General features: G+C 53.9%; 1 protein-coding gene across 1 annotated transcript in view; it reads right to left on the bottom strand.

Annotated features, from left to right (window-relative positions):
- Positions 1–18535, bottom strand: part of DSCAM (DS cell adhesion molecule) — a 707908-nt gene that overhangs the window by 586655 nt on the left and 102718 nt on the right. The window contains exon 3 of the mRNA XM_062174789.1: positions 214–531. Within this exon, the coding sequence (XP_062030773.1) occupies positions 214–531 (318 nt within the window). The remainder of the gene's footprint in view (positions 1–213; positions 532–18535) is intronic.

The following is an 18535-nucleotide window of genomic DNA, read 5'->3' as shown; positions in this document are numbered from 1 at the left end:
CTCTCTCTCTGCTTCTCCCTCTCACTGTCTGCAACTCCACCTCTCAAATAAACAAATAAAATCATAAAAAAAACACAACACTCTCAGAAGTCGTGAGCAGGGAGCGCATGGACCGGTGACAGGGCTTTCTTTGGTCCTCCCCTGCCCCGGCATGTACTGAAATGGCCCCACCCCCACCCCACCAGGTGACGAAGTGCAAGCGCCAGTACTCACCAGCCTTGATGTGGACATCCTGACTTCTAATTTTCCCTGAAGGATTGTCAGCTGTGCAATAGTAAGTATTATCGTGGATTAAGGTACTGAAGCTTGAAGGAGGGAAGGGGAAGATCTGGAGAGTGCCGTTGGGGTGGACGTGGCGAATCCCGGGGACATCGTAGATCTCCTCGCCCGTCGCTAGGTACCATCTGAGGGTCACGGGAGGGATGCCTGCAGCCGGGCAGGGCACCAGGGTCCCCGAGGTGCTCGCAAACACTACCTCTTGCAGAGATGCATTGACGAAGTAGAGGCTGGAGTGTAGGTCTTCAGTGAAAACTGGAAGACAGCACGAGCAGTGGTCAGCACAGCGCCCTCCGCCCTGCACAGCATCAGAGACACACCCCGAGTCCAGTCACAGCCCAGCACAGCCACACAGCCCCCGGGTCCGGTCACAGCCCAGCGCGGCCACACAGCCCCCGGGTCCGGTCACAGCCCAGCGCGGCCACACAGCCCCCGGGTCCGGTCACAGCCCAGCGCGGCCACACAGCCCCCGGGTCCGGTCACAGCCCAGCGCGGCCACACAGCCCCCGGGTCCGGTCACAGCCCAGCGCGGCCACACAGCCCCCGGGTCCGGTCACAGCCCAGCGCGGCCACACAGCCCCCGGGTCCGGTCACAGCCCAGCGCGGCCACACAGCCCCCGGGTCCGGTCACAGCCCAGCACGGCCACACAACCCCCGAGTCACAGCCCAGCACGGCCACACAGCCCCCGGGTCCGGTCACAGCCCAGCGCGGCCACACAGCCCCCGGGTCCGGTCACAGCCCAGCGCGGCCACACAGCCCCCGGGTCCGGTCACAGCCCAGCGCGGCCACACAGCCCCCGGGTCCGGTCACAGCCCAGCACGGCCACACAACCCCCGAGTCACAGCCCAGCACGGCCACACAGCCCCCGGGTCCGGTCACAGCCCAGCACGGCCACACAACCCCCGAGTCACAGCCCAGCACGGCCACACAACCCCCGAGTCACAGCCCAGCACGGCCACACAGCCCCCGGGTCCAGTCACAGCCCAGCACGGCCACACAACCCCCGAGTCACAGCCCAGCACGGCCACACAGCCCCCGGGTCCAGTCACAGCCCAGCACGGCCACACAGCCCCCGAGTCCAGTCACAGCCCAGCGCGGCCACACAGCCCCCGAGTCCAGTCACAGCCCAGCACGGCCACACAACCCCCGAGTCCGGTCACAGCCCAGCACGGCCACACAGCCCCCGAGTCCGGTCACAGCCCAGCACGGCCACACAACCCCCGAGTCCAGTCACAGCCCAGCACGGCCACACAGCCCCCGAGTCCAGTCACAGCCCAGCACGGCCACACAACCCCCGAGTCACAGCCCAGCACAGCCACACAGCCCCCGAGTCCAGTCACAGCCCAGCACAGCCACACAATCCCCGGGTCCAGTCACAGCCCAGCGCGGCCACACAGCCCCCGAGTCCAGTCACAGCCCAGCGCGGCCACACAGCCCCCGAGTCCAGTCACAGCCCAGCACAGCCACACAGCCCCCGGGTCCAGTCACAGCCCAGCACGGCCACACAACCCCCGAGTCCAGTCACAGCCCAGCACGGCCACACAACCCCCGAGTCACAGCCCAGCACGGCCACACAGCCCCCGAGTCCGGTCACAGCCCAGCACAGCCACACAGCCCCCGGGTCCGGTCACAGCCCAGCGCGGCCACACAGCCCCCGGGTCCGGTCACAGCCCAGCGCGGCCACACAACCCCCGAGTCCAGTCACAGCCCAGCACAGCCACACAGCCCCCGAGTCCAGTCACAGCCCAGCACGGCCACACAACCCCCGAGTCCAGTCACAGCCCAGCACGGCCACACAACCCCCGAGTCCAGTCACAGCCCAGCACGGCCACACAACCCCCGAGTCACAGCCCAGCACGGCCACACAACCCCCGAGTCCGGTCACAGCCCAGCACGGCCACACAACCCCCGAGTCCGGTCACAGGCCAGCACGGCCACACAACCCCCGAGTCCGGTCACAGGCCAGCACGGCCACACAACCCCCGAGTCCGGTCACAGCCCAGCACGGCCACACAACCCCCGAGTCCGGTCACAGCCCAGCACGGCCACACAACCCCCGAGTCCGGTCACAGCCCAGCGTGGCCACACAGCCCCCGAGTCCGGTCACAGGCCAGCACGGCCACACAACCCCCGAGTCCGGTCACAGCCCAGCACGGCCACACAACCCCCGAGTCCGGTCACAGCCCAGCACGGCCACACAACCCCCGAGTCCGGTCACAGCCCAGCGCGGCCACACAGCCCCCGAGTCCAGTCACAGCCCAGCGTGGCCACACAGCCCCCGAGTCCAGTCACAGCCCAGCGCGGCCACACAACCCCCGAGTCCAGTCACAGCCCAGCGCGGCCACACAGCCCCCGAGTCAAGTCACAGCCCAGCACGGCCACACAACCCCCGAGTCCAGTCACAGCCCAGCACGGCCACACAGCCCCCGGGTCCAGTCACAGCCCAGCGTGGCCACACAGCCCCCGGGTCCAGTCACAGCCCAGCGCGGCCACACAACCCCCGAGTCCAGTCACAGCCCAACGTGGCCACACAGCCCCCGGGTCCAGTCACAGCCCAGCGCGGCCACACAGCCCCCGGGTCCAGTCACAGCCCAGCACGGCCACACAGCCCCCGGGTCCAGTCACAGCCCAGCGTGGCCACACAGCCCCCGGGTCCAGTCACAGCCCAGCACGGCCACACAACCCCCGAGTCCAGTCACAGCCCAGCACGGCCACACAACCCCCGTGTCCAGTCACAGCCCAGCACGGCCACACAGCCCCCGAGTCCGGTCACAGCCCAGCGCGGCCACACAGCCCCCGAGTCCAGTCACAGCCCAGCACGGCCACACAACCCCCGAGTCCAGTCACAGCCCAGCGCGGCCACACAGCCCCCGAGTCCAGTCACAGCCCAGCACGGCCACACAACCCCCGAGTCCAGTCACAGCCCAGCACGGCCACACAGCCCCCGAGTCCAGTCACAGCCCAGCACGGCCACACAACCCCCGGGTCCAGTCACAGCCCAGCGTGGCCACACAGCCCCCGGGTCCAGTCACAGCCCAGCGTGGCCACACAGCCCCCGGGTCCAGTCACAGCCCAGCGTGGCCACACAACCCCCGAGTCCGGTCACAGCCCAGCACGGCCACACAACCCCCGAGTCACAGCCCAGCACAGCCACACAGCCCCCGAGTCCAGTCACAGCCCAGCACAACCACACAACCCCCGGGTCCAGTCACAGCCCAGCGCGGCCACACAGCCCCCGAGTCCAGTCACAGCCCAGCGCGGCCACACAGCCCCCGAGTCCAGTCACAGCCCAGCACAGCCACACAGCCCCCGAGTCCAGTCACAGCCCAGCACGGCCACACAACCCCCGAGTCCAGTCACAGCCCAGCACGGCCACACAACCCCCGAGTCACAGCCCAGCACGGCCACACAGCCCCCGAGTCCAGTCACAGCCCAGCACAGCCACACAGCCCCCGAGTCCAGTCACAGCCCAGCACGGCCACACAACCCCCGAGTCCAGTCACAGCCCAGCACGGCCACACAACCCCCGAGTCACAGCCCAGCACGGCCACACAGCCCCCGAGTCCGGTCACAGCCCAGCACAGCCACACAACCCCCGAGTCCAGTCACAGCCCAGCACAGCCACACAACCCCCGAGTCCAGTCACAGCCCAGCACGGCCACACAACCCCCGAGTCCAGTCACAGCCCAGCACGGCCACACAACCCCCGAGTCCGGTCACAGCCCAGCACGGCCACACAACCCCCGAGTCCGGTCACAGCCCAGCACGGCCACACAACCCCCGAGTCCGGTCACAGCCCAGCACGGCCACACAACCCCCGAGTCCGGTCACAGCCCAGCACGGCCACACAACCCCCGAGTCCGGTCACAGCCCAGCGCGGCCACACAGCCCCCGAGTCCAGTCACAGCCCAGCGTGGCCACACAGCCCCCGAGTCCAGTCACAGCCCAGCGCGGCCACACAACCCCCGAGTCCAGTCACAGCCCAGCACGGCCACACAACCCCCGAGTCCAGTCACAGCCCAGCACGGCCACACAGCCCCCGAGTCAAGTCACAGCCCAGCACGGCCACACAACCCCCGAGTCCAGTCACAGCCCAGCATGGCCACACAACCCCCGAGTCCAGTCACAGCCCAGCGCGGCCACACAGCCCCCGAGTCAAGTCACAGCCCAGCACGGCCACACAACCCCCGAGTCCAGTCACAGCCCAGCACAGCCCGAGCATCCCCAGTGCAAACACCAGGCTCGGAACCAGTCCCAGACCCCAGATGTTTTTAACCTAAGAAAATTGTATCGTTGTTGGAATGGATTTGACAACATCATAGTGTGCTGTGCTAGGCTTAAAATATTAACCAAAATCTAACTTTATGTTGCGATTTTTAAAAAGTAGATCCTAAACGCTTTCATGCTTTGATGTTGGAATTCTTTCCTTAAATAGTTTATTTTTTGAGATAATATTTTTAATTTACTTTCTATTCAAAGCTAAATAAAGAGTTCACCGAAGAAGAAGCAAAAAGACCATAGGCTGGTGGAAAATGGCAAGGGCTATACACAATCAGAGGAAATATGTTCAACCTCACTCATATAAAGTGCGTGTTAAAATAGTCACAAAATTATCAAAACCATAGTAGTATATAATTCCTATCAATTTGTTTAACAGAGATTTAATACAAAGTTAAACTTTCTGAGCACTGACATGACACCATGAACAGATCCACACCATAAAACATGAACAAAAATACTTAAAATATTGCCTAAAGGTCCTGCAAGCTATGGGTATAATGTGCCTAAGAAACGTTGTGGTGAGACTGGATCCCAGCTACAGACAACCCATTACGTACAAGCAGATACTTGGAAAGCTGACAAGTCTGAAATCCACAGCACTTCTGGTCGCTAGCAGTTTGGATGAGGGATACCCAACCTAGAGCTCCAAACAGCTCAAAAGAACACAGGCCGAGAGGCTGGTTCTGGGAGGGAAGGCACCATTCTGACTTCCTGTTGCTCCACACCCACTGACGACTTCTCCCGGATCCTCACCTTGCACAGAGTCCACTGTGGCCTGTCTGTTCCCACGGCACTGACCACGACTAGACTTTCTACTGAGCATTCTGTATTCATGGGCTGTCCATCACCCCGATAGAGCACCGGCCCCATCCGGGCCCGACCCTCCCACTCACCTGTTCCCTGGGACACAGGGCCTGACTTCCAGTGGGCCCTGGTAGAAAGAATTCAAGCAGGTACCAGATCCACTTGCTAGGATCCAAGTGCTCTGGTTACCAGGTAAATGGAAAACTCTTCTCCAATGAAAGTTGTTGCAATATTAAAAAAACAAAAAAATCTTACATTGGAGGGCAAGAGTTTGGCCTAGCAACTAGGATACCATTGAAGATATTTGCAGCCCACATTAGAATGCCCAGGTTCCACCTCCACCTCCAGCTTCCTACCAATGCAGGCCACAGGGGATGGCTCAAGTGCTCAAGTCACTGTCACTCCCGTGGGAGACCTGGCCTGAGTTCTTGGCTCCCAGCTCAGCCCCGGTTATCAGGCACTTGGAGAGGAGACCAGGCGAAAGGAGCTCTCAGACTGCACCTCTCTCTCTCTCTCTCTCTCTCTCTTCTCTCTTAGCATCTCAGACAGATTTTTAAAAATGATTAAAAAGTATGTCTACCTTAGAAAGCACAATTGTCAGAAAACAGAGTGCCAAAGCAATAATGCAGCCTTCCTGACCACTGCTGGCCACGAAAGACAACTTTGACAAAAGCATCCCCAGGTGCACCTGCCTACAACCCCTGTGTGGACATCCACAGTTTTCCTTCTGGTCTACCCGCCTCACCACTGTGTTGAACACACACAAATGACGCCATCGCAATTGACTGCCTCATTCTGTTAACATTATACCTAGACCCAATTCCAGATTTTTATACAGGTTTTACAAGTAAATATTAGTGAATGCACATTTTATCATCTGATGCTCTAAACGATTTTCCTGATCTTTTTATATAATCCTTTTCTGTTTTAACTCCTACAAATAAGCTGTCGGCAAACCTGTTCACACACATTTGCCTTTTAATTCATGTATTGAGTGCTTATGTTTTGCTCAGTCACAAATCCTTTGGAGCCCCATTCACGGGAATAAGTGAAACCGAACTCTGAGCACCCAAAAGCTAAACAAGATAGTAAACACACTGAAGATCCGACATCTGTGCTTATCTACGAGTTTGTAAAAGCAGATACGTTCCCGTCACGTGTTCCTAAGACAGAGAGCAGCCCCTAACAGGGGAGTGAACTTCGCTGATGGGAAAACCTCCCGAGCACCCGGCGTGTTCCAGGCAACGCTGCGCGGCCTGAGGTGCAAGTTCACTGCCAGCTTCGCACAGGTTCAACGCAGAAGGTGGCATGGAGACACAGGGGAAATGCCAGGGAGCCAAGTACACAGGGCTGGAAGGTAGCAAAACCAGTTACAGTCTTTCTTTAAAAAAAGAAAAAGATTTATTTATTTGAAAGGTAGAGTTACAGAGAGAAAGACAAAGGGAGAAAGAAATCTTCCATCTGGCTGGAATGGCTGGGGCTGGGCCAGGCCAAGCCAGGAGCCCAGAACTCCATCCGGGCCTCCCATGTGGGTGGCAGGGGTGCAAGGACTTGGGTCACCTTCTGCTGCTTTCCGCAGGTGTGTTAGGCGGCAGCTGGATGGGAAGTGGAGCAGCCGGGACTTGAACCCATGCTCATGTGGGATGCAGCATCACAGGCGGAAGCTTAACCCACTGCACCACAACACAAGCCCCCCAGCACGGTCCGTCTGATGAGGTTTTTATGATTCACATTTTATCCCTTTAGGATCCAATGTGGCAATGTGGCCTCTCCCATGGGGCAGGGACCAGGGGCGGCTCCTCAGAGACTGGGTCTGTGGCCTGCCCTCCTCACCTACTGTTCTCGGTGCTGGGGGTGGAGGAGCTACAGACTCCCAGAATACCATGGGCCAGCTCCGAAGTCTGAGTGAGAAAACGCACGCGCACTGTTTGCACGAAGCCAGTCTGCATGATTGGGAAGAAAGATGGAGAAAAGACCACTGCTGACAACGCCAATCGGCTGCGTTGTGCAATAACAAGATTGGATGTCTTAAGGATGCAGGAGGTGGGGCGGGGGAGGGGGTCCCCTTCCTGCCACACAGAGCCTCAGGGCACTGCGGTGAGGCTGGGTGGGCGTAGGCGGCTCCACTCAAAGAGCCAAGACAGGAGGCCCTGGCTTGACTGACATCTGTCTTCCCCGTTGCCACCTGCAGAGGGCAGGGGGCGGGAGGTGGGGGGCTCTCTTCAGAGTCCGTCTTGAGAGCTAATGCCCCCACTCCCAGCACCTGGAAATAGCTTCTGCTGGGCTCTGCACCAAGAGTCAGTCCAGCTGTGGGCACTGGATGGTCCAGGTGGGTCCCATGGCCTTGGCCATGAAGGGGCATCGGGCTGAGCCCGCTGTTCCCGCCCCATTGAAGATCAGCTCCTCCCTGAGCCTGTTCTGCCTTCCTCACTCCCTTGCTGACCTGAAAATGACCCCCCACACACACACCCACCCCCAGCGGCACCCCCACCCCCTCCAGCACCCCCACTCCCACCCCCACCAGCACCCCCACTCCCACCCCCACCACCCCCACCAGCACCCCCACCCCCACCACCCCCACCAGCACCACTCCCACTGCCCCCACCCCCAATAGCACCCCCACCCCCACCAGCACCCCCACCAGCACCACTCCCACTGCCCCCACCCCCACCAGCACCCCACACACACACACCTACCCCCACCCCCACCAGCACCCCCACCCTCACCACCCCCACCAGCACCACTCCCACCATCCCCACCCCCAGCAGCACCCCCACCCCCACCACCAGCACCCCCACTCCCACCCCCACCACCCCCACCAGCACCCCCACCACTCCCACCAGCACCACTCCCACCCCCACCACCCCCACCAGCACTCCCACCCCCACCACCCCCACCAGCACCCCCACCCCCCCACCAGCACCACTCCCACCATCCCCACCCCCAGCAGCACCCCCACCCCCACCACCAGCACCCCCACTCCCACCCCCACCATCCCCACCAGCACCACTCCTACCACCCCCACCCCCACCAGCACCCCCACCCCCCCCACCAGCACCCCCACTCCCACCCCCACCACCCCCACCAGCACCCCCACCACCCCCACCAGCACCACTCCTACCACCCCCACCCCCACCAGCACCCCTACCACCCCCACCAGCACCCCCACCCCCCCCACCAGCACCACTCCCACCGCCCCCACCTCCAGGCCTCCCGCAGGGAGCTGTCCAGCTGAGCACCTCCATCCAGGGGACTCAGCGCAGGACGCCAGCCAAGGCTGTGGCGTCCCCTCTGTGATCACGTGCTCGCCGGATGTGTTCATTTTTGTCAAATTTCAGTTGAGTCCTTGAGAAGCACCAAACACTATCCTGTGGCCGCCCCCGCCCCCTCGCCAACAGACTGCGAGCAGTAAATAAAACAGATACCAAGATGAAAAAAAAAGGATTAAATCTGGGAAAACATGGCTATGGGAAAAGCAGTGCAAGCAGCAACGCTGGCCCTGAACAAGGCGAGGACCCAGGGCTCAAGACTGCCCAGGGTGGGCTGGGCGGTGGAGTGGACGCTATTGGTCAAAATGGTGGGGGAAGGTGCATTTCTTAAAAGCAGGAAATCTCACAAGTACTGTTTTGTAGTTTTCTCTCTCAACCGTAACTACAGTCGCTAGCAATGCTTCATAAACCAGAAGATGAAAATAATCGCTAGGGGCCGGCGCTGTGGTGTAGCAGGTAAAGTCACCGCCCGCAGTGCCAGCATTCCATATGGGCGCCTGGTTCTAGTCCCACTGCTCCACTTCTGATCCAGCTCTCTGCCATGGTCTGGGAAAGCAGAAGATGGCCCAAGTCCTTGGGCCCCTGCACCAGCGTGGGAGACCAGGAAGAAGCTCCTGGCTCCTGGGTTCAGATTGGCACAGCTCCGGCCATCTGGGGAGTGAACCAACGGAAGGAAGACCTTTCTCTCTCTCTCTCCCTCTGCCTCTCTGTAACTCTGCCTTTCACATAGATAAATAATAAATAAATATTTTGAAAAAGAAAATGATTGCTAAATAAGAAACCAGTCCTGCTCAGACGCACAGGTACCGGTTCAATGCCGCAGGTTCACCCTCAGTAATTCTGCAGTGGAAGCACCATCACTTCACATTTGAGCCTTGCTAGAAGCTGACATTGCCCTAGCATGCCGTGGACTGAGCTGTCACTCCTCATGGCTAATTAATTGCGTGTCACACTTCGTCAACTCCATGGCAGCAATTCGAACTAAATAAAACTCGGTCGTATTTGGGCAGATGCCCCTCTGCTCTGAGAGTCGCTTGTTAAGAATAGCCAAGTCTCTGACCATGTGATCTACACATCTGAGCCCATTTGGAGCTGCTGTAATGAGATAACCACGGCCGGAGAACAGATCAGGTTGGCCCCTGATTTCGGCTGCTGGGAAGTCCAAGGAACACGGACTCCCCACATCCGGTGAGGACCCTCCCATCTGCGTGAAAACCCAGTGTAGACGAAGCAGGCTTTGGCCCAGCAGTCAAGATGTCCACACCCCCACATCGAAGTGCCCGGGGTGGAGTCTCCTCCTTCCTGTTCTCTATGAAGGCACACCCTGAAGGCAGAAGGTGGTGGCTGAAATGACTGAGCCCTGTCACCCCCACAGGAGACCCGGATGAGTTTCCAGCTCAGTTTCAGCCACTTACATGCATTTGGGTAACAAACCAGCCAAGGGGGTTCTCTGTTTCTCTGTCCCCTCACCAAGAAAAACATGAAAACAAAGCTCAGCGGAGAATCAGCAGCGAGCAGGAGGCGTGCCAGGGGCAGGTGCCAGGCTCACGTATTTAACCCATTCTTTTTTGTTTTTTAAAATATTATTTCTTTGAAAGTCAGACTTGAGACAGAGACAAAGAGGGAGGTCTTCCATCCACTGGTTCACTCCCTCGATGGCTGTAAATGCCAGAGCGGGGCCAGGCTGAAGCCAGGATCCAGGAGCTTCATTCAGGTCTCCCACGTGGGTGCAGAGGCCCAAACACTTGGGCCATCTTCTGGTGGATAGGAAGTGGAACAGCCAGGACTTGAACCAGCGCTTATATGGGATGCTGGCATCTGGCTGAGGCTTTACCACAACGCCAGCCTCATGGTTAACCCATTCTTGAAGGAATTAATTGGGTTCCAAGAGGTCTGGCGGTGCTCAAGCATCCCTGAGGGATCCCGGGACCTAATCACCTGACACTAGCCCCGCCTCTGAAAGGTGCTACCACCTCAATATCACCACACTGGGAATAAGCACATGGACCTTTGGGAAATGAACCATTTCTGACTCAGACATCTACACGAGATATCGCTGCACTGCATGCGTAATTTCCTATTGCAAACCATAGCCAAGGGATTCACGGGACAGGATTCTTGCTTAGTACGTTAGCTGTGTCGTGGGCTGTCCACATCTCAAATCAGAGAGGCTGTGTTTGTGTCCTGGCTCAGCTCCAATTCTGGCTTCCCTGTGTGCTCCCTGGGAGGCTCAAGTCCGTGGGTCTCTGCCACCCGCGTGGGAGACTCACACAGAGCTCCTTGCTTCTACCATCAGCCTGACCAGCCCTGGCTACTACAGGCATTTGGGGAGTGATCAGCAGGTGGGAGTTACCTCTCGTTATCTCTGTATTTCAAATACATACCACAAATCAATTTTTAAAAATTCCAAGAGCCAGCTTAGGAAGTTAGTTAAATGACAACAGGAGCAAGCATAAGTAAATCTTCAGTCCTTGTGGTTAAAGAGATAAGGATTCCTGGGACTCCCCTTTCACACCAGCCTCTTCCCTTCCCACCGCTGAGCTTAATCGTGAAAGGTAAACCCAGTCTCTCAGATATGAGTCAGGGGGCATTGCGCAAGAGGGAACCCAAACTGCACTCCAACACCTTTGGTTTCTTCATCCAAGGGTCCATCTATCTCTGTGTGCATGTGTGTGTGCGTGTGTGTGCGTGTGTGTGCATGTGTGAGAATACCTTAAAAACAGCCACAACTTAATAAAAGAAAGGCAGAAAAACATTGGCACGACATCGCTATGCAATTCAGGGCATAAAATCCAGGGGTACAGACATGAGCGATGTATAGGGAGGAGCTTGGCAAGATCATGGCCTCAGGTGCAGAAGCCCCGATCATTTACATCCTGATGACAGATGGAAGAACCAAGGCCCCAGTGACACGGAGGAAGGCTACACAAACATGAAAGAAACATTGGTCCATGGTTCGGCTTTCTTTCTTTTTTTTTTTTTTTTTTTTTTTTTTTTTGACAGGCAGAGTGGACAGTGAGAGAGAGACAGAGAGAAAGGTCTTCCTTTTCCATTGGTTCACCCTCCAATGGCTACTGCAGCCGGCTCATCGTGCTGATCCGAAGTCAGGAGCCAGGTGCTTCTCCTGGTCTCCCATGCGGGTACAGGGCCCAAGGACTTGGGCCATCCCCCACTGCCTTCCTGGGCCATAGCAGAGAGCTGGCCTGGAAGAGGGGCAACCGGGATAGAATCCGGCGCCCCAACCGGGACTAGAACCCGGTGTGCCGGCACCACAAGGTGGAGGATTAGCCTGTTAAGCCACAGCGCCGGCCCATGGTTCGGCTTTCTTTAGAAATTCAAACATAGAAAGAAGCACTACAGGAGAAATCAGCCAGCAAGCAGCGATGCAGTCATTCACAGACACGTTTGTTGAGCACCTACTACGCACCAGGCCTGTGTCACTTCCTGGAGGCACAAATCTGGAAGAGCCCGATACCATGCGAGAGGTGCGAGGGCAATGCGAAGGGACCAGCGATGCTTCTGTTCGCTGAGTGTCGGGACAGAATTATTCAAAACGCGATAGACGCACAAGTGATGGGGAAATTGGTCCAACCTGGGGGCGGAGGGGCACACCTTCCAGGGGAGGGAGAGCAAGCGCGTTTCAGCAGAAGGCACGGAAAATGTCAGCACCCCGAGGGAAGAAGGCGCTGGGTCACAGCGGCTTCAGTGCACAACGAGAGGTGGCACAGGACTCTGGAGTGCAGCTTCCGTTTCTTCAAGTCCACCTACCCTGGAAGAACCAGGTCAGCACCCAGGAAGAACCCGGTACCGTGCCCCACACCTGGGCTCACACCAGCCAGCAGGGCGTGAGGGGCGCTGAAGTCCAGGAATGCACGTGCATCACACAGATCGTATCAGAAAATCTAGGTTGCAAGCCGCATCAGGCATCGGGCTAACAGGCGCATGCATCGTCCTACAGTCGGGTGTCCCACGCCTCGGTGTGTGCCTGCCAGGAGCAATGAGGACACAGGACCACGCAGACACTCACACACACGTTTCAAGCAGCACCCCTGATAACAGACACACATACACACAGCCCACCAACTGCCGGAGAGACCCCCAACACCTGGCTCGTGCACACACTGGAACACGTCCCCTCAGCGTGTGGGTGGAAAAGGGACCCACACAGGAGATGCCACGGGAGGGGAACCGCAGGGATGGGCAGTGGGTTTGCCATCTCTTGGGGCTGGGCGTGAGTGGGAGGGGGTGACGGCTACAACGCACGGTTTCCTTGGGAGGTGACGCAGGCATCCACAGGTTGCTGTGAGGAGGGCTGCCCACATCTGTGGATAACTACAGGCCGCCAAGCTGTAGGCGTTTCAAACGGATTCCATTTGTGATATGTAAATTACATGTCAATAAAGCCGTTCTTAAAACGTTGGGATTCACTAGAGGTTTCCACACAGAACAGTCACTTTCCCAGATTGGAGTCTGAGAGGAAACAGCAGGTAGACTGGGAGAAAAGATCAGACACGAGATCCTGGTTAGGGTAGTGAGGCATGGAGAGAGAGAGAGAGAGAGAGGGAGAGAGAGAGAGAGAGAGAGAGAGAGAGAGAGAGAGAGAGAGAGGCAGGGTCCCGTGACTGCAGACGGGTTTGATAGGATCCCGCCAGGATCTGTGGGGGCAGGAGGTGTGGCCTAGCACAGCGCCCGTGGCTCCTGCACGCCGACGCCGCCGACAGAGAAGCTCACGTGGGGAGAGAATGGTTCATGTTTACATCAGCCAGGGTAGAGAGAAGCTCCAGGAGATAGAGCACCCAGAAGTGTGGCATCCCAACAGCGGGCCAGATTAATTGAAGCCATGCTTCAAAATACTCCTTGAAGGAATCAGATGGATTCCAAGTAACTTAACCTCATGACAAACATCAATACCCATGAACAGAAGGCAACAAACTCCAACAGCCAATAATGTAAGAGGCACCCAATAAAAAACTGTGTACAAACAGGAAAATGTATCCCATTGTTTAGAGTGAATCCATTGACTAAAAACAGGCAGAAGTGAGAGATGATAGAATTAGCACACGTGGACATCAAAACAACAAATATTTCCCCCCAAATGTTCAAGACAATGGGGAAAGATGGGAAGCAAATGGCCAAAAATAGCCAAAATGGAATTACTAGGTCTTAAAATGCAAATCTGAAATGGAAAACAGACTTGAGATCACAGTGAGTCAGACTTGCCAGAGGGAGAGAGCAATTAGAAAGTGCACAAACTGTAAAACAAAGCAAAAGAGGCTTACAAACAACAAGCAGAAGAACTAGTGAGACGTGGAGCGATATCATTTGCCTAACACGCATGCGACTGGAATTCCAGGGGAGGATGTGGAAAAGGAAGCTGAAGAATGAATATTAAAGTTCTCAAAAAAGTAAAGGCACCTGGACACCGAATAGGCAATCAGCCAATACACAACATCTAGAAGAAACACGGAGAAAACTTCTACAGGACTCATCATGAGTCCTCAAATAAGTCACAAAGAAAAACAACCAAAGGCAGACGTGAGGATGAGAATAACAGCAAATTTCTCATCAGAGACAGCGCACAGCCCTCTGGGATAAAAACTCTCAACAAATCAGGTATAGAAGGAACAGGTTTCCGAGTGACGGAAGCTGGGTGAGGCGGACTCACAGCCAGGGTACACGGCTGGAAGCAGGAGACACTGCGTTAAGTGAAATAAGCCGGACACAGAAAGACAAGTAGCTCACGTTCTCCCTCACGCGTGCAAGCCAGATTTAAGTTATCTGAACGCGGAGTGGTCATTCCTGTGGGCTGGGAGCTGTGGGGAGGGGACAGAGGGAGGTTGGATGCTGGGAACCGTGCCCTATCTGACGCAAGCTGGAGCCCCTGGGGTCCGCACAGTGTGGGCTGACCACAGCGCACAAGCACCCACGAAATACTTTCTGAGAGGGGAGATGGGAGCTCCTGGGCTTGATGAATTACCCTGAGTGGATCAGTATGCTCATTTGTGTACATGTAATTACCCTGAGTGGATCAGTATGCTCATTTGTGTACATGTAATTACCCCTGAGTGGATCAGTATGCTCATTTGTGTACATGTAATTACCCTGAGTGGATCAGTATGCTCATTTGTGTACATGTAATTACCCTGAGTGGGTCAGTATGCTCATGTGTGTACATGTAATTACCCTGAGTGGGTCAGTATGCTCATGTGTGTACATGTAATTACCCGGAGTGGGTCAGTATGCTCATTTGTGTACATGTAATTACCCTGAGTGGATCAGTATGCTCATTTGTGTACATGTAATTACCCTGAGTGGATCAGTATGCTCATTTGTGTACATGTAATTACCCTGAGTGGATCAGTATGCTCATTTGTGTACATGTCATTACCCCTGAGTGGATCAGTATGCTCATGTGTGTACATGTAATTACCCTGAGTGGATCAGTATGCTCATTTGTGTACATGTAATTACCCTGAGTGGGTCAGTATGCTCATGTGTGTACATGTAATTACCCTGAGTGGGTCAGTATGCTCATGTGTGTACATGTAATTACCCTGAGTGGGTCAGTATGCTCATTTGTGTACATGTAATTACCCTGAGTGGATCAGTATGCTCATTTGTGTACATGTGATTACCTGAGTGGATCAGTATGCTCATTTGTGTACATGTAATTACCCTGAGTGGATCAGTATGCTCATGTGTGTACATGTAATTACCCGGAGTGGATCAGTATGCTCATGTGTGTACATGTGATTACCCTGAGTGGGTCAGTATGCTCATTTGTGTACATGTGATTACCCTGAGTGGGTCAGTATGCTCATGTGTGTACATGTAATTACCCTGAGTGGATCAGTATGCTCATTTGTGTACATGTGATTACCTGAGTGGGTCAGTATGCTCATTTGTGTACATGTAATTACCCTGAGTGGGTCAGTATGCTCATTTGTGTACATGTGATTACCCTGAGTGGATCAGTATGCTCATTTGTGTACATGTAATTACCTGAGTGGATCAGTATGCTCATTTGTGTACATGTGATTACCTGAGTGGGTCAGTATGCTCATTTGTGTACGTGTAATTACCCTGAGTGGGTCAGTATGCTCATTTGTGTACATGTAATTACCCTGAGTGGATCAGTATGCTCATTTGTGTACGTGTAATTACCCTGAGTGGGTCAGTATGCTCATTTGTGTACATGTGATTACCCCTGAGTGGGTCAGTATGCTCATTTGTGTACATGTCTTTACCCCTGAGTGGATCAGTATGCTCATTTGTGTACATGTAATTACCTGAGTGGATCAGTATGCTCATTTGTGTACATGTAATTACCCTGAGTGGATCAGTATGCTCATTTGTGTACATGTGATTACCCTGAGTGGATCAGTATGCTCATTTGTGTACATGTAATTACCCTGAGTGGGTCAGTATGCTCATTTGTGTACATGTGATTACCCTGAGTGGGTCAGTATGCTCATTTGTGTACATGTAATTACCCTGAGTGGGTCAGTATGCTCATGTGTGTACATGTGATTACCTGAGTGGATCAGTATGCTCATTTGTGTACATGTAATTACCCTGAGTGGATCAGTATGCTCATGTGTGTACATGTAATTACCCTGAGTGGATCAGTATGCTCATTTGTGTACATGTGATTACCCTGAGTGGATCAGTACGCTCATTTGTGTACATGTAATTACCCTGAGTGGGTCAGTATGCTCATTTGTGTACATGTAATTACCCTGAGTGGGTCAGTATGCTCATTTGTGTACATGTAATTACCCTGAGTGGGTCAGTATGCTCATGTGTGTACATGTAATTACCCTGAGTGGGTCAGTATGCTCATTTGTGTACATGTAATTACCCTGAGTGGGTCAGTATGCTCATTTGTGTACATGTAATTACCCGGAGTGGATCAGTATGCTCATTTGTGTACATGTGATTACCTGAGTGGGTCAGTATGCTCATTTGTGTACATGTGATTACCCTGAGTGGATCAGTATGCTCATTTGTGTACATGTATCAGATTGTTACACTATACCTCATACATACGTAAAATTGAAATTTGAAAAATAAATAAGAAAAAAGAGAACAGAAGGAAAAGATAACAGGACAATCTAAAGCATCATTATTTTTAAAGATTTATTTACTTATTTTGAAAGTCAGAGTTACAGAAGGAGAGAGAAATCTTCCATCTGCTGGTTCACTCCCCAGATGGCCACAATGCCCAGCGCTGGGCCAGGCCGAAGCCAGGAGCTTCCTCCTGGTCTCCCATGCGGGTCCAGGGGCTCAAGCACTTGGGCCATCCTCCACTGCTTTCCCAGGCCACAGCAGGGAGCTGAATGGGAAGTGGAGCAGCCGGGACAGGAACCAAATACATCACAGGCGGTGTAACTGACTGCACCACAACACCCACCCCAAAGCTTTACTTTTAAAAAACGGAAGCAAAGAAACTTCCAACCTAAAATTTTCTATGTGAAAAAAAAATGAATGCAAAATAGTGAGACTTCAGACCCTCAAAACAGAGAATTTACTGTCGGTGGTAATCTAAGAAATGTTAAGGCAGGAAATGACATCACATGCAAAGTTAGGAATTCATGAAAGAAATAAAGGGGAACAAAGATGGTAAATATGTAAATTAAACAATGAATCCTAATTAAAAAAGCAAAAGCAAATTATTTTGTAAATCAACAATGATAACAGAATGTGAGGATGATAACACATAACAGAGATAAAATGGGTAACGATGTTAACATAAAGGCAAGAGGAAGAAGAGAAAAAAAAATCTTCTGTTGTATTTTTTTCTACCATAAGTCAAGTGGTATAATATTATTTGAAAGCAGGCCATGCGACTTGGAAGATGTATATTGCAAACCCAAAGCAACCATTTACAGAATTTTTTAAAAAAAGGTAAAACACAAAACTTAGATCTCAAGCTCTTCATGCAGATAAAGCGATCGTTTTAAGAACTCCATTAGCCCAAAAGAAAGCCTGAGAAGGAAAACAAAGAAACAGAAAGGAAATGGAACAGAGTCACTAGCAAGGCAGCGAGTGCGAATCTCTCCAGACTGATGATCACATGACCAGTGGCTCAAACACACCAGTTAAGACGCAGAAATTCTCAGACTGGACAAAAATCAAGACCTATTTGCTATCTAGGAAAAAATCTATTTTAAATGCAAAAAGCTTGGTAGATTAAAAATAAAAGAAGATGGTGTCATGCTAACACTACTCCAGAGAAAGCGTGAGTGATCGCGTTAACTATGACAGCAGATGGCAAACCAGAGGACACAGAGACGAACCCTGCATGGTCTCCCTTACCTGGGGGAGCCGACTTTAAAAAAAGGAATCAAAAACGAAAAAGGAAAGAAATGGTTGTATCAGTTTTGCTGCAAATACAGTGTTTTGTCAAGCTTTGTTTTAAATCCTTGTCAAACTGATAGGAGTAGTTCTCACGATCTGTGACTATTTTAAAGTTCGCTGTGTATGCACGAAATTGACGTCTTTCCATTTGACTACTGTGTAGGGCTCTTGCCTGCATTCCTGCTGGACCACGGTCTTTCTGATCTGTGGAACTCTATTGGGTGGAGCCTAAGCCTTTGACTATAATGTAACTTTTAAAAGTTAGCTCAATAATTTAAAAAAAAATAAAAGTAGGAGAAAAGTAGATTTCAGGAGAAAGACTATGAAGACTATGTACGTGAAGCAAATCTGTTAGAAGTGAGACACTCACATTCCAAAAAGAAACTGAACCCTCTCTCTCTTCCTCTCTCTCTCTTCCTCTCTCTCTCTCTCTCTCCCTCTCTCTCTCTCTCCCTCTCTCTCTCTCTCCCTCCCTCCCAGTACAAATCGCCTTTAGAGCAGTCTTCCACTGAAACTGTGGCTACCTTCTTGCATGTTGCTGTTG

Source organism: Lepus europaeus, chromosome 2 (genome assembly GCF_033115175.1).
Source record: "Lepus europaeus isolate LE1 chromosome 2, mLepTim1.pri, whole genome shotgun sequence".
Classification (NCBI taxonomy): Eukaryota; Metazoa; Chordata; class Mammalia; order Lagomorpha; family Leporidae; genus Lepus; species Lepus europaeus.
This window is presented reverse-complemented; position numbering and strand designations above follow the sequence as displayed.